The following is a 16,486-nucleotide window of genomic DNA, read 5'->3' as shown; positions in this document are numbered from 1 at the left end:
AATAAATATATATATACATATAAGATATTGGAGATACTAAATGTAAACAAATTATACACGTCTTGAATTATATATAAGAAACCGCTAATCCCAATGTTACATTTTCCTGATCATGATAGATATATATGTATTTAATTATGTTGTATTATCTAAATAACCATTTTACACTTACTCTACTTGATTAAAATTCAAATGGAAATTAAAAGACATCAATTCTACTTATAAAAGAATTGCATTTATCTTACTTATTTAAATATTTATTAAATAATTTCCATTTGAAAATTTAAACAACGTACACTAATATGGTAGTATATACATACATATGTACTATTAATCAAAGGTATATGTAGGAATGCTTTATTTGTAAAATATGCAACTATTGGGTAAATAAAAGTAAAAATGTTAAATAGAATTGTTTTATTCAGTTCATAGTATTACCACAGACGAGTCAATGGTATTACCAGGTATAACCTCAGACGACTATAAGTGCTGTGACATTATTTTCAAATATGTATGGAATGCTTTTATCATTCACTGATAAGGTCGGTAAAAATAAATGATGTAACTTGGGAGCACTGTAGCTTTATTTTTTGCACAGGATTTTTTAATATATAGGTGTTTTATATTCCAATTTTTATTTAGTATCTAATAAAGGAATTATTAAATATAACCTGTAAGAATTCAAATATACCGAGTATAGCGATGAATTGAGAATTACTGTATTGTTTAATTTCACTGCTATTTTACATCAATAGAAATTATTGTTGTTACAATAAAACACATTTATTGTTGATTAAGGTATTTATTATCACGTTATCATATTTTCTTTTTAATGATTTATGTTTGCAAATCCATGAAATTATAAACATGGAAATACCAGAAAATAATAATATTTATGATTTATTTCAGGGTACATAGAATGGCAAAAAATAAAATACAAGATAAATTTACAAAATCAAAACCTAAACCTGTTATTTCAAAAAAAGAAAGTAAATTTAAAATGTCCATGTTAAACATTTCAGTTATGGTTTTATGCATTGCTGTTGCTATTTGGTTCAGTTATAGAGGATACTTAGAAACAAGAGTGAATACTCCATATGATGTAAAAAAGGTATTTTATTTTTAAGGTATACTTTTATTTTTATTTATTATTTTGTTTCAACTAAGTTATTAAAAATATCTTTACTTTCATACAAAAATTCTATCAAAACTAATAATGGTATTATTTACTTATGAAAAATAGCTAGTTACAGCCTCTGGATTGGATGTTGCAGACAGATATTGGGGTACCTATAGATCAGGTGTTTATTTTGGATTAAAAACTCGAGATCCACATTCTTTAATAACAGGATTAATGTGGTATTTCCCTCATTTATTGCGTCAAGATAGAAGTGGCCTTAGACATTGGTGTGAACAAAGTGATAGATTAGATAGGTGAATAAAATTTATTTTATTCAATGGTATTTTGACAACTTTTTGTATAATAATTGTTATTTAATTTGTATTTAGATATGCATGGATGGAACATGATGGAAGAACATTTGGTGTTCAAGAAATAGTGGATAATTCAGCTATTTTAACTACTACATTTGTTAAAAGACCTGGTGGTAAACATGGTGGAGATTGGACTGCAAGAATTTCTGTAACTTCTAAGGATAAGATACGAGATGGTGAAGAAATTTCATTACTTTTCTATACTGCCATTGAAGAGAACGTTAAAGGATGGGTTAAAGTTAATCTTGGTGATGGAAAACAGTTAACGGGTGTAGAGGGGAATACCCAAGGTTTAGGTTCATTTACTATAAATCTTAATATGATACACGGAACTGTAGAGGAGCACTCTTTTCTAGCAACTGTTGCCCCTGGCTTAAATGCCTTGAAAGAAACAGTTCTCCAAAATCTAAGGATAGCATTTCATAAAGGATCATCAAAGGAATACATAGTTCTAGCGGGTGAACAAATACCATTATCGGTAGATGGAAAAAGAAGAGATGCAAATTTTATTGCAACACAAATAACAGGAAAAATTCCCTTTGAAATTGAAATTAGTTATGAATCAGGTAGTTTTATTAACAGAATCAACAAATTAATTGGTCAAAATTATGACCGTACTTTAGAAACGCACCGAAAATTATTTGATGACAAGTTTGAGAAGGTGTTTAAATTAAAGTCGAAAGGTTATACGGAAGAAGAAATTAAATTTGCAAAAATGACGCTATCGAATATGATAGGGTCTATAGGCTACTTTTATGGAAGTTCACAAGTTCAAAGTCAATATACTAAAGGTCCTGTGCCTTACTGGAAAGCACCTTTATATACTGCTGTACCTAGTAGAAGCTTTTTTCCACGAGGATTTCTATGGGACGAAGGTTTTCATGGCTTGCTTATATCAGTTTGGGATTTAGAAATCGAACTAGATATTATAAATCATTGGTTCGACTTAATGAACGTCGAAGGATGGATTCCGAGAGAAATGATTTTGGGTCAAGAAGCTCTAGCAAAAGTTCCAGAAGAATTCGTAACTCAAATAAATACAAATGCAAATCCACCTACATTTTTTTTAACGTTGCATTTTATACTTAAACACAAAAAAGAAGAGGTATTAGAAAAACATTTCCAATTTTTTGATAATTTGTACCCTCGTCTTCAGACATGGTTTAATTGGTTTAATACTACGCAAATTGGAGATATACCGAGTACGTATAGATGGAGAGGTAGAGATGGAACAACTAACAAAGAATTAAATCCAAAAACGCTTACATCTGGATTAGATGATTATCCAAGAGCTTCTCATCCAAATGTCGATGAACGACATGTCGATTTACGTTGCTGGATTGCATTTGCTGCTGATATTATGCATCAGATCAGCGAAATGTTAAGTCACTCTAATAATAAATATCAAGAGACCTATCAGTACTTATCTGATAATAGTTTATTAAATAAATTACATTGGTCACCAAGTACACAAACGTATGCTGATTTCGGATTGCATACAGATAAAGTAATTCTACGAAAAGTAACTTCGTCTTCAAGATCACATCTACAACCGTCGGAAACAATACGAGTTGTAATGGAAGATCCAACTCTAAGATACGTTGATTCTTCCTTCGGATATGTCTCATTATTTCCATTTATTTTACAAATTATCAATCCTAGTTCTTCACAGTTAGGCAAAGTACTACAGGATTTAACCAATCCTGACCTACTGTGGACTAAATATGGCTTACGATCACTCGCAAAGATATCGCCACTTTACATGGAATATAATACTGAACACGATGGTCCTTACTGGAGAGGAGCTATTTGGATGAATTTGAATTATTTGACAGTACGAGCAACGCACTATTATTCTAACATTGAAGGTCCATATCAAGACAAAGCGAGAAAAATTTATCAGAATTTAAGAAAGAATTTAATACAAAACGTTATTAAGCAATATAAAAAAACTGGATACGTATGGGAAAATTATGGAGATGTTCATGGAGAAGCAAAAGGCAGTCATCCATTCACTGGTTGGACATCTCTAGTTTTATTACTTATGGCAGAAATTTATTAATCATAGAATCGTATTGTAAATAGTTTCATTTATATCTTTTGACTATAAACAGAATCAAAAGATATTGCTGATATTCATATACGGTAAATGCTGTGAATATTGACTATTTTGTTGTTATGCATAAAAATGTGATAATATCTGTAAATTATCATAAACATTTCTAGGAATGTATACTTTTTTATATAATAGAATGATACCGATTAAATACAAACATAAATTTTAAGAAATAACAATAGTACAGAACTCTTATCTACATATTGTAATCACGTAAAATTAATTATGTACGAAATCTATTTTAATAGAGATCTTAAATAACATCAACAATTTACATATTTTTAGATTAACTTCCTAACTACTTCTACAATATAGTGATTATAACTTAAGTAAATAAGTATTAAAATAAATTTTTGGTTCTTATCTAGATTATATTTGATTTTTATATTTTATTTGTAATTATTATCTTATAATATTCAAACATGGAATAATCAAATAAAACATTCTTCAAGGTTGACTATGATTAAATGAAACAGAATATACATTATTATTGTTAATATTTTTGTTGTATACATTATATATCTTAACAAATATTTAATAAAATATATATATATATAAATGTGATTTACGATAAGTAATCGATAAGAAGGTCACATTTAAATATGTATTTTCAAACATGTCAGAAAAATTGAATGAACAATTGGCAAACCTGTTTGTGACTAGTAACAAGTAATTTTATTTCGCTAAGCTGTCAATAACTCCCTCCAAAACTCACCAGAGAATAGGTGTGCAACTGTGGGGTTACAGTTGTGAATTTCCAAAGTTCTTACATAAAATAGTACGATTTTTTAGATAACTATGGAACCGTACGATGTGATAATTAATCAACCCGTAGTTATCGATAATGTAAGCAATATATCAAAATATCTAAGTCTTCAAATAATTTTACGTTCTTTAAACTCAGTGTGTCAAATTCAATCCTACCATAATGTCGGCTCCTAAGCAACGCTCAAAATTTTTCTCTTTTTCTTTAAAACTATGAATATTATGTTATATTATGCGATCTTCTTACATTTTTTCGTGTCATTTCTGTTATTAATATTTTATTATATAAATAGGTTATATATAATAAAACTGGTGACCTAATAGAAATACAGTAATTTTTGTAGTTTAAAATCGATAATGATATTCAATGATAATGTTATAATGATCTTTTTTATTTCCTTTTTTAGGGTTCTGGTGTAATTAAAGCAGGATTTGCTGGCGATCAGATACCAAAATGCAGATTTCCAAATTAGTAAGTATATCTTCTGCTACCACCTAATTAATATTCTTGACAGCTTTCTGTTTGCTTGGAGGTTATTGACAGGCGGTAGAGTATAAGATAATTTCAAATATTTTGAGTTCTTAAAATTTATATTGTTCTATAGTTTTTTAGTTTGCCTAACGTTACTAACTGTGTTAATTATACAAGGTGTTTCAGAATATGTGGGCACAACTTCATTGGTGGACTTAACACTTCAGAATAAGAAAAAAAGCTCATATTAACATAGCTCGATATGATCTTGTTTCCATGATACAGCCATATTTTTATTATATCAATTATTTACCTGGCTTTATAGAAATTGCACAAAATAACCACTTTTGGCATGAATATAAGCTTATAGATGTCTCAGCACAACATTCAGCAAGACATACATTAAATGTGTATCTGCCATTTTTGTATTTGTATAATCTGTCATTATTGTCAATGTTATAAAATGCAGGCACTCAATAGATATATTGCTATTATGAATGATACCATTGAATTGATTTAGGAATATTAAAAGGGAATGTTTACATAGTACAGAGTGTTGTATAATATTTATAAGATCATACATAATATATTGAATGTTATTTGTAAACAAATAAAGAACTTAGTTTATCAAAAGAATTTTTGGAAAACAGAAATTTGGCTGTAACTCAGAAACAGGATCATATCAGGCATACGTTTATATGAACTGTTTTTGTTATTTTAATGTGTTGAATTCAATATGTGTTCATTTAAGTGAAGTCCATGTGTTTTGAAACACCCTGTATATTATATTAATAATTTTTTGCAGTATTGGCAGACCCAAACATGTGCGTGTTATGGCTGGTGCTTTAGAAGGGGATCTTTTTGTTGGCCCAATAGCAGAGGAACATCGTGGTCTTTTATCTCTTCGTTATCCAATGGAACATGGAGTTGTAACAGATTGGAATGACATGGAAAGAATTTGGTCTTATGTTTATAGTAAAGATCAATTAGCAACATTTAGTGAAGAACATCCAGTTTTGTTAACAGAAGCACCGCTTAATCCAAGAAAAAATAGGGAAAAAGCTGCAGAAATATTCTTTGATACGTTCAATGTTCCAGCTTTGTTTGTTTCAATGCAAGCTGTTCTTAGTCTGTAGGTATTCAATTTTAATGAACTGTATTTTTTGTACAATATCATTAAACGGTTAATAACATTCTCATTATTTAAATTTAATTTAAAGATATGCCACAGGGCGGACTACAGGAGTAGTTTTAGATGCTGGAGATGGTGTCACACATGCAGTACCTATTTATGAAGGTTTTGCTATGCCTCATAGTATTATGAGAGTTGATATAGCAGGACGTGATGTCACAAGGCACCTCCGGCTTCTTCTACGTAAAGAGGGTATTAATTTCAGAACTACAGCAGAATTTGAAATTGTTAGAACAATTAAAGAAAGAGCATGCTATCTTGCTAGTAACCCTCAAAAAGAAGAAACTATTGAAACAGAAAAATTCCAATATATATTGCCTGATGGAAGTTACTTAGAGGTAATAATATATGTTGTTTCCTTAAAATTAGTTATTACTTACGTAATTTATGTGTATGTCAATATATTTTAAATTTATATGAAAAATTTTATTATGTAATGTATGCAGAGTATGGTATTTATTTGCAATAGATTGGACCAGCACGGTTTAGAGCTCCTGAAGTGCTCTTTAGACCAGACTTAATTGGAGAAGAATGTGAAGGACTTCATGAAGTATTAACATATTCCATTCAGAAATCTGATTTAGATTTAAGAAAGGTATTATTCCAAAACATTGTCTTATCAGGAGGATCTACATTATTCCGTGTAAGTATAAAATTAATGAAATATTTTATTATATACATACTAATACATATCAAATTGAATTTTATAAACATTAAATATGTATACCTTGTATATTAGGGATTTGGTGATAGATTACTATCTGAGATTCGTAAAATGGCACCGAAAGATATAAAAATTAGGGTACGTATAACGTGCAATAAATACTATTTGCAACTCGATATTCGTTTGCTAAGAATGTTTAAATTCTAATATAGATATCAGCTCCTCAAGAACGATTATATAGTACTTGGATTGGAGGTTCTATTTTAGCTTCTTTAGATACTTTCAAGAAGATGTGGGTTAGTAAAAGAGAATATGAAGAGGATGGTATTAGAGCAATTCATCGTAAAACATTTTGAACTTAATTTAGGAAGATTTATGATGTTATGTCAAATAATTTAAGTACAACACATAAACAATGGCACAGTCGGCACAAAAATCGACATGTACCGTATTTACCATGCTCTTTGAATGCTTTTAATACTGCAATTTTTTAAAAATGTTGCTTTAACTGTTCTTTTTTAATGAAAATATATTCCAAGGGATCATAAAATGTCGTATTTAACGAATTAAAAAGAAACGTAATGCAAAAACAGTGTAATATGATTTATTTTATACTTCGAAAGTTTATGTAAAACTTTTAATATGCAAATATTTATTTAGTCATAGTTTTAAAATAAAAATTTTATTATATTTTTAAATGATATCTATTTATTAAGATTCCTTGGAAATGTACATAAAAATTTCCAATGCTAGATACATTTTAACTTTTCAAGTTAAATTTACTTGTAAAAGTAAACACTATATTACTTGTAGATTTGAATGGAAATCTCTTCTTTTATAAAAGTACCATCTTTCTAAGTTATTATATTTGTTTTTATACTATTTATAATTTTATTATATTTAATACAATAAAAGAATAGACTATTCTATTAAAACATAAATGAAATGCTTTGGTTAACCAAATAATCGTTATAAAGAAGATAATGTAATTTCTATCTCCAGTAACAAGTTTGCAAAGTATTTGTAAATATGTATGCTTTGGTAAAATAAATCTATAAACTCTTTACAGATATGCTGATTATGTCAAATTTTATAATCAAGTGGTAACAATGGCAAATTCCACAATTTCATATGCAATAAAAAAATTGCAATATATTAAAACCGCAAATATTAAAAATTTGAAAATATTTAGTAGTAATTTTATTATAAAGGTACCAGAAATATTTATATTTGAGTTCGTATATTTTTCTAACGATAATAGAATTATTGAACGGCAGTTAGTTGTTTGAGATCATATTATTTACTTCTTATTCACTTATGTATAAGTACATTTTTATAATTGTAATAATTATTTTCATGATTGTTGGATATTGTTATCATTTTCTACAGAATTTAACTTATTAATTAGGTTATTTTAAAAGCTATATTTTATTTATCATAAATTATAATTAATAATCAGTATTGTAAAATTAATATTGTAATATTTATATTGTTTACTTTAACAACTTAACTATAATTTACAATCAAATGTATAATTATATAATTTATAATAAAAAGATTAAATTAGTTATTATTAGCGCAAAAAGATTCTATCATTTAGATAAAGGAAGTACGTTATTAAGCAAATATAATTCTATGTTAAATACTTATCCAATATATTATAGCATGAAATTTATGTCGTTATGTACTTATATATATTCGAATATGGCGACGTCCATAGTGACGCAACGTTTAGCAACACTGTATTTGCACAAATATTTTCAAATAATTCTAAGAAACAATCTAAAATAAATACTATCGTATTATTTACCTAATTCTTAATAATTAGATTCTGCAAATCTGGATGAAACTAAGGAAAAGATGATTGCCGCCTCAGAACCGGTGGTAAGTCAAATGTTTTTTAGGTTATGATATAATTAATAAACACATGTAAGTAAATTGTATAAGGTATTGTTTTCTATTAATATTGAACATTTTTTTCAATTTAAACTGATATATTAATATATTGAAAAATTATAATTCCAACTCTGTAACACAAAGGAATATATTCCTGGTGGAAGACAAATAATTTTACGACATCCTGAATCAGTGACTAACCAACAACTATTAAACAATCAAACAGTTGAAGGAGAAAGTATTTTGCTACAAAAATTTAGTGAAGTAAACATTTCAGATACATTGCCAGTAAGTATATATAATGGTTTTATTTGCATTAATAAATATTTAAAGTTTCTAATATATCAATTATATACATGTAGAAGGAATTTTGGATTGTGCGTGAAAATGATACATGTGGTGAAGAAGAATTATATTGTTCAGGCAAAATTGCAATTCATTCAAAGGGCAATCAAACTGCAAAGATATTAGAAACAACATATACTTGTGAAACAGATATTAAACATGCACTATGGTGCAAATTTCATACTAATATACCTGATCATTTAGCAAGAGGAAAAGAGACAGATGAAGAAGATAATTCTGATAAAACGATAGAATGTATTTGTTTAATTGATTCATATACTCTTAAAGTATTTACCAATCTTGGAGAAGATTATGTATCTAGTTTACAATTTCAGGTAATATTTTAATTAAATATGATATTTAATTAAAGACTTATAATTACATTATAGATTTTTTATCTTATAATTTAGGTATCTGCTGTATGGTCAACAAGATATGGAATTTTGTTGGAAAAAGCACAAGTTCCCATATCAGAAACAAGGTATATTTTTTAATATTAATAATATTTAATATTAATATTTAATATTAATAATATTATGATCAATGTTTGTAGATATACATCATTGGAAAGAAATAGATTACAACTACATAATGACACAAATTTGCCAGTGGTATTTTCTCTTACACATCCTTTAGATGAAATTTGTCCCGTACTTATTAAGCATGGTATCATTAAAAAATTTTACAAACTTTTCTATAATACTTTAGGTCAAAGAATATAATTAATATGATTTGATTTACAGGAAACATATCATACATGTATGATTCAAATCAACAAATTGTATTTACTAGTTCTGAACCATCTTTGGCTGTGATATATGATACAAAGACTGGGTTGCATTCTGTATATAAAATACGTAAAGCTTCAACAGAAGAGTGTCAAATGGTTTGTGGAAATAGTGATACTACTCCTAGTATGTTTAATCAATCTGCAAGTGCTTCACCTTTAAATATTGGGAGTAATCTTTCCTGTAATAAAAGTACAAATAAGGGACACTTAAGTATATTTGGTAAACACAATACAGTCGCATAGAGAAATCATCTAATTTGTAAAAATTAGAGGTTTTCATTTAAAATATACATATCTGCGTTTTAGGGGTACCAAATCCGCAATTTAATATAGGATTAGGAATGTCAAATAGTCCATTTGGTTCTCGAACATCTTATACTACTACATGCTCAGGAGGTCCATCACCATCTCAACAGCAACAGCAGCATTCAAGATCTCAAAGTCCAATGGCAACTATTTCACGTTGTCAATCTCCTACTCATTCTGCTTTCTCACCTTTACTCGGAGCACCTGCAAATTCGATCATTCATCATACAAGGTTGCATCAAACAGTAATGGCTTCTGTATTAAATCAGACACAAAATAGTCCTTTTGGTAGCTGTAGTAACATACAATTACAGGACGTTATTTCACCAAGTAAACCTTTATACCCAGAAATATGTCTTGATCATGTATGGACTGAGAATGTTGGAATTCCAAAGTATGTATATTTTCATATAAATTTTGTAAATTTTTTTTATATTTTCTAGTGCGTTCAAACAGTAAAACATTAATATTTTTTAAAGGGATGTTATGTCCAGTCGAGCGTCAAAGGTTTTCTTGTCATCAGATTTTGTGGGGCAGAACTATTTATGCTACTTAGTTCCACATAGATCTCAACTTTCTTTAGTAAGGCTTGAGAAAACAAATAAACAACAACAAATTATTTTTGGCATGGTAACAAACATTGTAGCTAAGGGTGCTGTTAATATACCAGTCAGTACTTACTAACATTTCGTAATATAATATTTAGTTATTAGAATAAAAATATAAAACGTACCATTTTATATTTCAGAGTTTACATATAATAGCAATAATGGATCTATCAAATGCAGTGGTATTATATTCAGGAGTGACTTGTATTGGAAAATTACATGTAACAGGAATACTTCCAAATTTAACCGGATATAACTATTTTTTATCTAATATCAATCATAAATTAGGTTCTCCATTTCCACGACGAAGTTCGTTGATTTCACAAAACTGTGCTGCTTCTCATGATATTAAATTTGAAGAAGGATTACATTTGTTAAGTCCTGTAGGTGGTAACTGTGCAAGACCACCTATTTTGTTAGAGAATTCTTTGATAGAGAATAATTTTCTTGTTTTAAAAGAAGCTGTCGGAAATAAGATTACTTTAGAATACGGGAGTAAAAATTATTTTCGAATAACGTTACCAACATCTAGTACCTCTCCCTTGGGTAAGCATACATATGTTTATAATTATATTTGATTTAATAGCAAATTATTTTTGTTTACAGTAACTAAATGTTTACAAACATTAAGAAGTGTTTTACAAAAAGATTTAGCAATGCAATTATTGGTAAAATGGTATGGGGCACGAAATGCTCCTGGACCTCAAGATTTTTCATCAGAACAGGAATGGTATCTCTTTCTTGTAGTTTTATTTACATTATTGGGATATGAAGTAGAAAAGTTACAATTAATTCAGAAGAATGAAAAAGATCAACTCAATGAACGCAATAGTCCTATAATAGTATCAAAGAAACAAAAAACAAATAATTCTGGTTCAAATGATGATTGGAAATACATGACGAATTTTATGAAAAATGGAAGTTCTAAAATTTTTATTTCAAATATACTTGGCCTACAAAAAACGTCTAATATATTTCAAACATCAGTGCCACGCATTATAGAATCAAACAATATAGGAAAAATAAATACGCAGTCTATTTTATTTCCGTATTTTCCGCTCGTCCTTCTTTCTTTACATCTTTTATATGAAGAATTGAAGCTGAATTGTGTAATGTCAGAAAGTTTACATCTGCTTGCACAATTATTGTATCAATTAAGCTTGGATTTAAAATTCGATGTATATGCTCATCATTATTTTCTTGATTTTCAATCTGTCTATTATTTAAAAAATGCAACGTCTCAAATGAAAGAAGCAGATTTGCAGAAGATTACTATGCCAAATTATATTCCATTAAAACCACCAAACATATTTGAAACGTTAAATAATTTGTTAAATGGAATGGAAGTGACGCCATTCCCTTATTTAAGTCAAGTAAATTTAAAGACGAAAAATATAATTTATTTAATAGCACTCATAGCAAATGAAAATAAACCTATTGTGCTAGAAATCGATAGATTTATAAAGCATATAATACCAGTTGGAAGTCGTATAGATTTTCAAGAAAGCGGAAATAAATTCGAAAAAGAAATATGTAAAAGTATTGAATGTTCTGCGATAGATAGAATAGTATTATTATATCATGAATTAGGTAAGTTTTTAGTACTTCAAATATCTAATTGTAATCATGAATTAAAAGTTGAAACATTTTATTCTTAGGCATGAACAAGAAAGATCTTGAAACATTACCTCCTGGTATATCATTGCTGTTAAAAGATATAATGTACAGGTGTAGAGAACGTCCTCCATCAAATTGGCCAATGGAAGCGTACGAATTAGTTGATCGACAAGATTTATCTGCATTAGGCGAACATTTAAAATCATCTGTATCAAATCACTTAGAAAATGAAGGAAAAAATTATTCGATTAAAGATCCTGAACAAGATGATGGGATGGAATTTGATGATGCTGTATGTTTAGATAATATTTATAAATACGAAAAGTATTCGGGAGGTATTATTTATTACACATATTAATTATGATGTTATATAGGTATTAAAGTTGAGATTTAACAAAGATCACAGAATAGCAGAAGTTCGAAAACTTCTAAATTCGTCAAAACCGGTAAGGATAGCAATAGTTCAGAGGCCAGATGTAAGTGACCATGAATTTATAGAAGAACAGGAGAAACATTTACATGCACTATGCACAAGAACAATGGCACTTTCAGTAGCTAGAGGCATGTTTACACTCAGAACTTCAACTCCTATTATTACAGAGCAGTTACCAATTCCTCGACTTTGCTTGACTGGTATGAACCAACAATAGTATTCGTATTTCTAGAAATTTTTGACAATCGTAAAATATCCTTATATGTATAGGAAAAGCACCTCCTCGTGGAACAACTGTAGAACTAGCCCACATAGATGTCCCACCAAATATGAATTTATGGCCATTATTTCATAATGGTGTAGCTGCAGGTCTTCGTATTCATCCAGATGCATCTAATATCGATTCTACATGGATAGTATATAATAAACAACAACAGGGCGAATTTGGTATTGAACATTCGGGATTCTTAATGGCACTTGGTCTAAATGGTCACTTGAAGAATTTAGCACCTTATAGCATGTATGAGTACTTAGTTGAATGTCATGAGGCTACCAATGTTGGACTTCTATTAGGATTGTCAGCAACTCACCGTGGTACAATGAATGTTTCTATGACTAAATTATTATCTCTTCATGTGGAAACTCTGTTACCTCCGACAAGTATTGAATTAAACGTTCCACAGAATGTTCAGGTTGCTGCATTGATGGGAGTTGGTTTAGTGTACCAAGGAACCGCTCATAGGCATATTTCACATGCTTTATTATCAGAGATTGGTAACTATTCAATATAAAATTATAACTTATAGTTGTATATGACTTTACCAAATTAATTAAATTATTTAAAGGCAGACCTCCAGGACCTGAAATGAAAAACTGTATAGATCGAGAATCTTATTCTTTAGCAGCAGGTCTTGCATTAGGTTTGGTAGTGTTAGGATGTGGCGGTGGGCCAGATTTAGCTAATATACCAGACACTTTACATTATTACATGGTTGGAGGACATGTTAGACCTTTTACAGGAGCACAAAAAGACAAATATAAATCACCTAGGTAAACATTTTGTATTTAATTTTGTAAAACATTTTATATTTTCCTTTTTTCTTATAATTTCAGTTATCAAATACGAGAAGGTGATTCCATAAATATTGATGTGACAAGTCCTGGAGCAACTATAGCTCTAGGTCTTATGTATTTCGATACAGGAAATAAAGCAGTAGCAGAATGGATGCAAGCGCCTGATACTCAATATTTATTAGATTTTGTACGACCTGATTTCTTACTATTAAGAATATTAGCAAAATCACTTATTCTTTGGAATGAAATTGAACCAACCAAATCCTGGGTTTCTAGTCACGTTCCTAACATTGTTTATAAATACAGATTACAAAAACCAACTTCTGAAATAGGGCAGAATGTAGATTTGGAAACCATGAAGTTAGTATATTGAATATACTTGTATTTAATAACATAATATCTTGTATTATGTTATTATTGTATACATTATTGTATAATGTATTTATTAACGTAATATCTTCTTTATACTAATTAATATTAATTAAAATACAGCCAAGCTTACTGCAATATAATTGCGGGTGCCTGTATGGCTTTGGGTTTAAAATTTGCGGGGACCGCTAATAGAAATGCTTTTAAAACTTTATATAATTATGCCCAGATGTTTACGGCATTATCACATAAAACTATTGCCGAACTAGCAGGAAAATCAACCATTGAAACTTGTTTAAATGTTACCTTACTTTCTGCTGCTGTTGTAATGGCGGGAACAGGGAACTTAGAGGTAAATTTAATATGTGAATTATTAGTCATTAATGAATTATGTAATGTTTTTGTGTTTGTTAACTTATTTATACTAAATTGCATAGATTATGAGAATATGTCGACACATAAGAACTCGTGTGGGCCCTGCGAGTAACGTTGTTACATATGGATCTCATTTAGCGACACATATGGCTCTTGGTCTACTTTTTCTTGGAGGAGGGAAATATACTCTTTCTAATAGTCCTAGTGCAGTAGCTGCTCTTATAATTTCCCTCTTTCCAAAATTCCCAACACATAGTAATGATAACAGGTTAATAATAGCATAGCTTATTTATAAAAATTGACTTATTATCTTAATAATTATTCTTACTAATTATTAGGTATCATTTACAAGCTCTACGACATTTATATGTATTGGCTGCTGAACCACGTGTAATTTTACCTAGAGATATTGATAGTGGTCAGTACTGCTATGCAACAGTGCATTTAACATTCGAATCTGAAAAAGATGGCGATGGACAAGATTTAATACTTCAAGCACCATGCTTACTGCCACAACTGTGTACTATTAAAAAGATTGAACTAAAAGACGATCGATATTGGGAAATCATTTTTGTAAAAGATCATAACTGGCAACAACTTGAGAATATGCTCAGAAAGTGTGAAACATTAGATGTTAAACAGAGAGCTGGTTGTTTACCATATATAGAGGATCCTCATGTAATTATCTTTTGATCCTTCATATCAAATTAAAAGTATTACTATTACTTTATTATTTATTGTAATCCTTGCTTCTCAACTTAGGATGGTTTCTGGATTACATCATATAGTATATAAATATAAATATATAAATATATTAACATTTAATATTATCTTTTTTTTAAATATGTTTCAGGGTTTTAGAAGTTTAATTGCTCAAACTTTAACAACAGAAAATGTTATCGCGTGGGCTGCTCGTCCTGAATGTGTAACCTCTTTTACAAATGATAAAACTATTTTAAATATAGTAAAATGTTTTTTGCAATGGCCCAAACAAAATAAAACTAAAACTGAGATTAACTTCAAGATGCAATCTTGTGGTAGTTTAGCTAAAAATAGTTCTGGGTACCTATCACAAAGCTTGAGCAACACATCTGAAAGAATAAGTGGTAGTTGGAATGAGCAATCAGATTCTTCTAATGAAAAAATGGAAATTGTAGAAACATTATCTTGTTCAAAAGATGCAAGTTCTTTCTGTAAATATGACGGACAACATTCCGAAAGGACAGAGTTTGAAAAACAGTTTCTACACACATTTGCTATAATTGTGTATGAATGTGTAATAAAAGATAAAGTGAGTCTCCTTCCTTTATGGGTGAATTTAATAAAAAGTATGGAAATTATAGAAAAAGAACCAAACAGCTTCTCTATATGGCAAATAAAACTCATTTCATCTCAAATGTTAAAAAGGTCTTACATAGAAAGCAAAAATCCCGTGCTTGGTACAGAAAGTATACTTGCAATTAAACAAAACATTTCATATATTATGGATAGCTGGGAACGTGGTAAGTACTATATGTTTTTAATATTAAACGTATATTTTTTTTAATATTTAACAATAATTTTGTAGAATTAACACCTCATATAAAGTCTTATTTAACAAGTGGAAACATTGAAGAAAATATACCATTGTTGCAAAGAATGTGCACATATTTCGTATTTTATGACATTCCATATAAAATGGATTACCAGACAATCTGTAAGTTTACCTGTTTACTGATACATTTCTATGCTGATTTATATTTGTTATGATTAACCTCAATATATTTTTAGTGGCATCATTGTTAAACACAGAAGTAAAATCTAAAATACCTAATGTAACATTGTACAAATTATATAAAATATTAAAATCCAGCTAATCGTGTTACTGTGAATAATTGATACAAGTTTTGTATAAAATATTTGGAAAAAAAATTGATCATTAAATTAACTTATGTCTATAATTCATTATATATATATTGAAAAAATATACG

The 16,486-nt window shown here is 28.8% G+C and overlaps 3 protein-coding genes across 7 annotated transcripts; all 3 read left to right on the top strand.

Moving 5' to 3' along the window:
* The first annotated feature begins 427 nt into the window (after positions 1-427).
* Gcs1 (mannosyl-oligosaccharide glucosidase) lies at positions 428-3,982 on the top strand. Of its 3 annotated transcripts, none has more exons than XM_072010641.1 (4): positions 428-542; positions 910-1,111; positions 1,244-1,434; positions 1,510-3,982. In XM_072010641.1, exons 1-4 carry the CDS (start codon positions 514-516, stop codon positions 3,554-3,556), a joined length of 2,469 nt encoding a protein of 822 aa, XP_071866742.1. In that variant the 5' UTR covers positions 428-513; the 3' UTR covers positions 3,557-3,982. The 3 variants fall into 3 exon arrangements, with proteins under 3 accessions (XP_071866742.1, XP_071866743.1, XP_071866744.1); XM_072010642.1 differs by lacking the exon at positions 428-542 and adding an exon at positions 549-798; XM_072010643.1 differs by lacking the exon at positions 428-542 and having other exon boundaries at positions 971-1,111; positions 1,275-1,434.
* Positions 3,983-4,296: 314 nt separating this feature from the next.
* Positions 4,297-7,401, top strand: Arp1 (Actin-related protein 1). Of its 2 annotated transcripts, none has more exons than XM_072011213.1 (7): positions 4,297-4,456; positions 4,783-4,847; positions 5,653-5,979; positions 6,068-6,377; positions 6,509-6,682; positions 6,779-6,841; positions 6,916-7,401. In XM_072011213.1, the coding sequence occupies exons 1-7, from the start codon at positions 4,409-4,411 to the stop codon at positions 7,057-7,059; spliced, it is 1,131 nt and encodes a 376-aa protein (XP_071867314.1). In that variant the 5' UTR covers positions 4,297-4,408; the 3' UTR covers positions 7,060-7,401. The 2 variants fall into 2 exon arrangements, with proteins under 2 accessions (XP_071867314.1, XP_071867315.1); XM_072011214.1 differs by lacking the exon at positions 4,297-4,456 and adding an exon at positions 4,561-4,706.
* A 954-nt stretch (positions 7,402-8,355) lies between these two features.
* Positions 8,356-16,443, top strand: Shtd (anaphase promoting complex subunit 1). 2 transcript variants are annotated; one of them, XM_072011209.1, is made up of 21 exons: positions 8,356-8,587; positions 8,744-8,887; positions 8,962-9,279; positions 9,355-9,425; positions 9,498-9,610; positions 9,688-9,954; positions 10,041-10,434; positions 10,520-10,709; positions 10,789-11,194; positions 11,255-12,238; positions 12,307-12,557; positions 12,640-12,898; positions 12,969-13,472; positions 13,544-13,748; positions 13,812-14,132; positions 14,265-14,493; positions 14,579-14,784; positions 14,855-15,194; positions 15,370-16,018; positions 16,084-16,212; positions 16,287-16,443. In XM_072011209.1, exons 1-21 carry the CDS (start codon positions 8,564-8,566, stop codon positions 16,370-16,372), a joined length of 6,090 nt encoding a protein of 2,029 aa, XP_071867310.1. In that variant the 5' UTR covers positions 8,356-8,563; the 3' UTR covers positions 16,373-16,443. The 2 variants fall into 2 exon arrangements, with proteins under 2 accessions (XP_071867310.1, XP_071867311.1); XM_072011210.1 differs by lacking the exons at positions 8,356-8,587; positions 8,744-8,887; positions 8,962-9,279; positions 9,355-9,425; positions 9,498-9,610 and having other exon boundaries at positions 9,814-9,954; positions 10,041-10,272; positions 10,355-10,434.
* Positions 16,444-16,486: the final 43 nt, after the last annotated feature.

The sequence above is a fragment of the Bombus fervidus genome, chromosome 9, assembly GCF_041682495.2.
Source record: "Bombus fervidus isolate BK054 chromosome 9, iyBomFerv1, whole genome shotgun sequence".
Taxonomy (NCBI): Eukaryota; Metazoa; Arthropoda; class Insecta; order Hymenoptera; family Apidae; genus Bombus; species Bombus fervidus.
Note: the sequence above shows the minus strand (reverse complement) of the source record. Positions and strands in the feature narration are given on the sequence as shown.

What these genes read in the sequence shown, in the direction of transcription:
- Arp1 (XM_072011213.1), top strand. Translation starts at nt 4,409, where the DNA reads ATGGAACCGTACGATGTGATAATTAATCAACCCGTAGTTATCGATAAT. An exon ending in CTGATGGAAGTTACTTAGAG is followed by an intron (nt 6,378 to 6,508) that starts GTAATAATATAT and finishes TATTTGCAATAG; the next exon opens with ATTGGACCAGCACGGTTTAG. An exon ending in CGAAAGATATAAAAATTAGG is followed by an intron (nt 6,842 to 6,915) that starts GTACGTATAACG and finishes ATTCTAATATAG; the next exon opens with ATATCAGCTCCTCAAGAACG.
- Shtd (XM_072011209.1), top strand. Translation starts at nt 8,564, where the DNA reads ATGATTGCCGCCTCAGAACCGGTG. An exon ending in AGGGTGCTGTTAATATACCA is followed by an intron (nt 10,710 to 10,788) that starts GTCAGTACTTAC and finishes TTTATATTTCAG; the next exon opens with AGTTTACATATAATAGCAAT. An exon ending in GACAAATATAAATCACCTAG is followed by an intron (nt 13,749 to 13,811) that starts GTAAACATTTTG and finishes TTATAATTTCAG; the next exon opens with TTATCAAATACGAGAAGGTG.
- Gcs1 (XM_072010641.1), top strand. Translation starts at nt 514, where the DNA reads ATGGAATGCTTTTATCATTCACTGATAAG. An exon ending in TTTTATCATTCACTGATAAG is followed by an intron (nt 543 to 909) that starts GTCGGTAAAAAT and finishes GATTTATTTCAG; the next exon opens with GGTACATAGAATGGCAAAAA. An exon ending in CTCCATATGATGTAAAAAAG is followed by an intron (nt 1,112 to 1,243) that starts GTATTTTATTTT and finishes TATGAAAAATAG; the next exon opens with CTAGTTACAGCCTCTGGATT.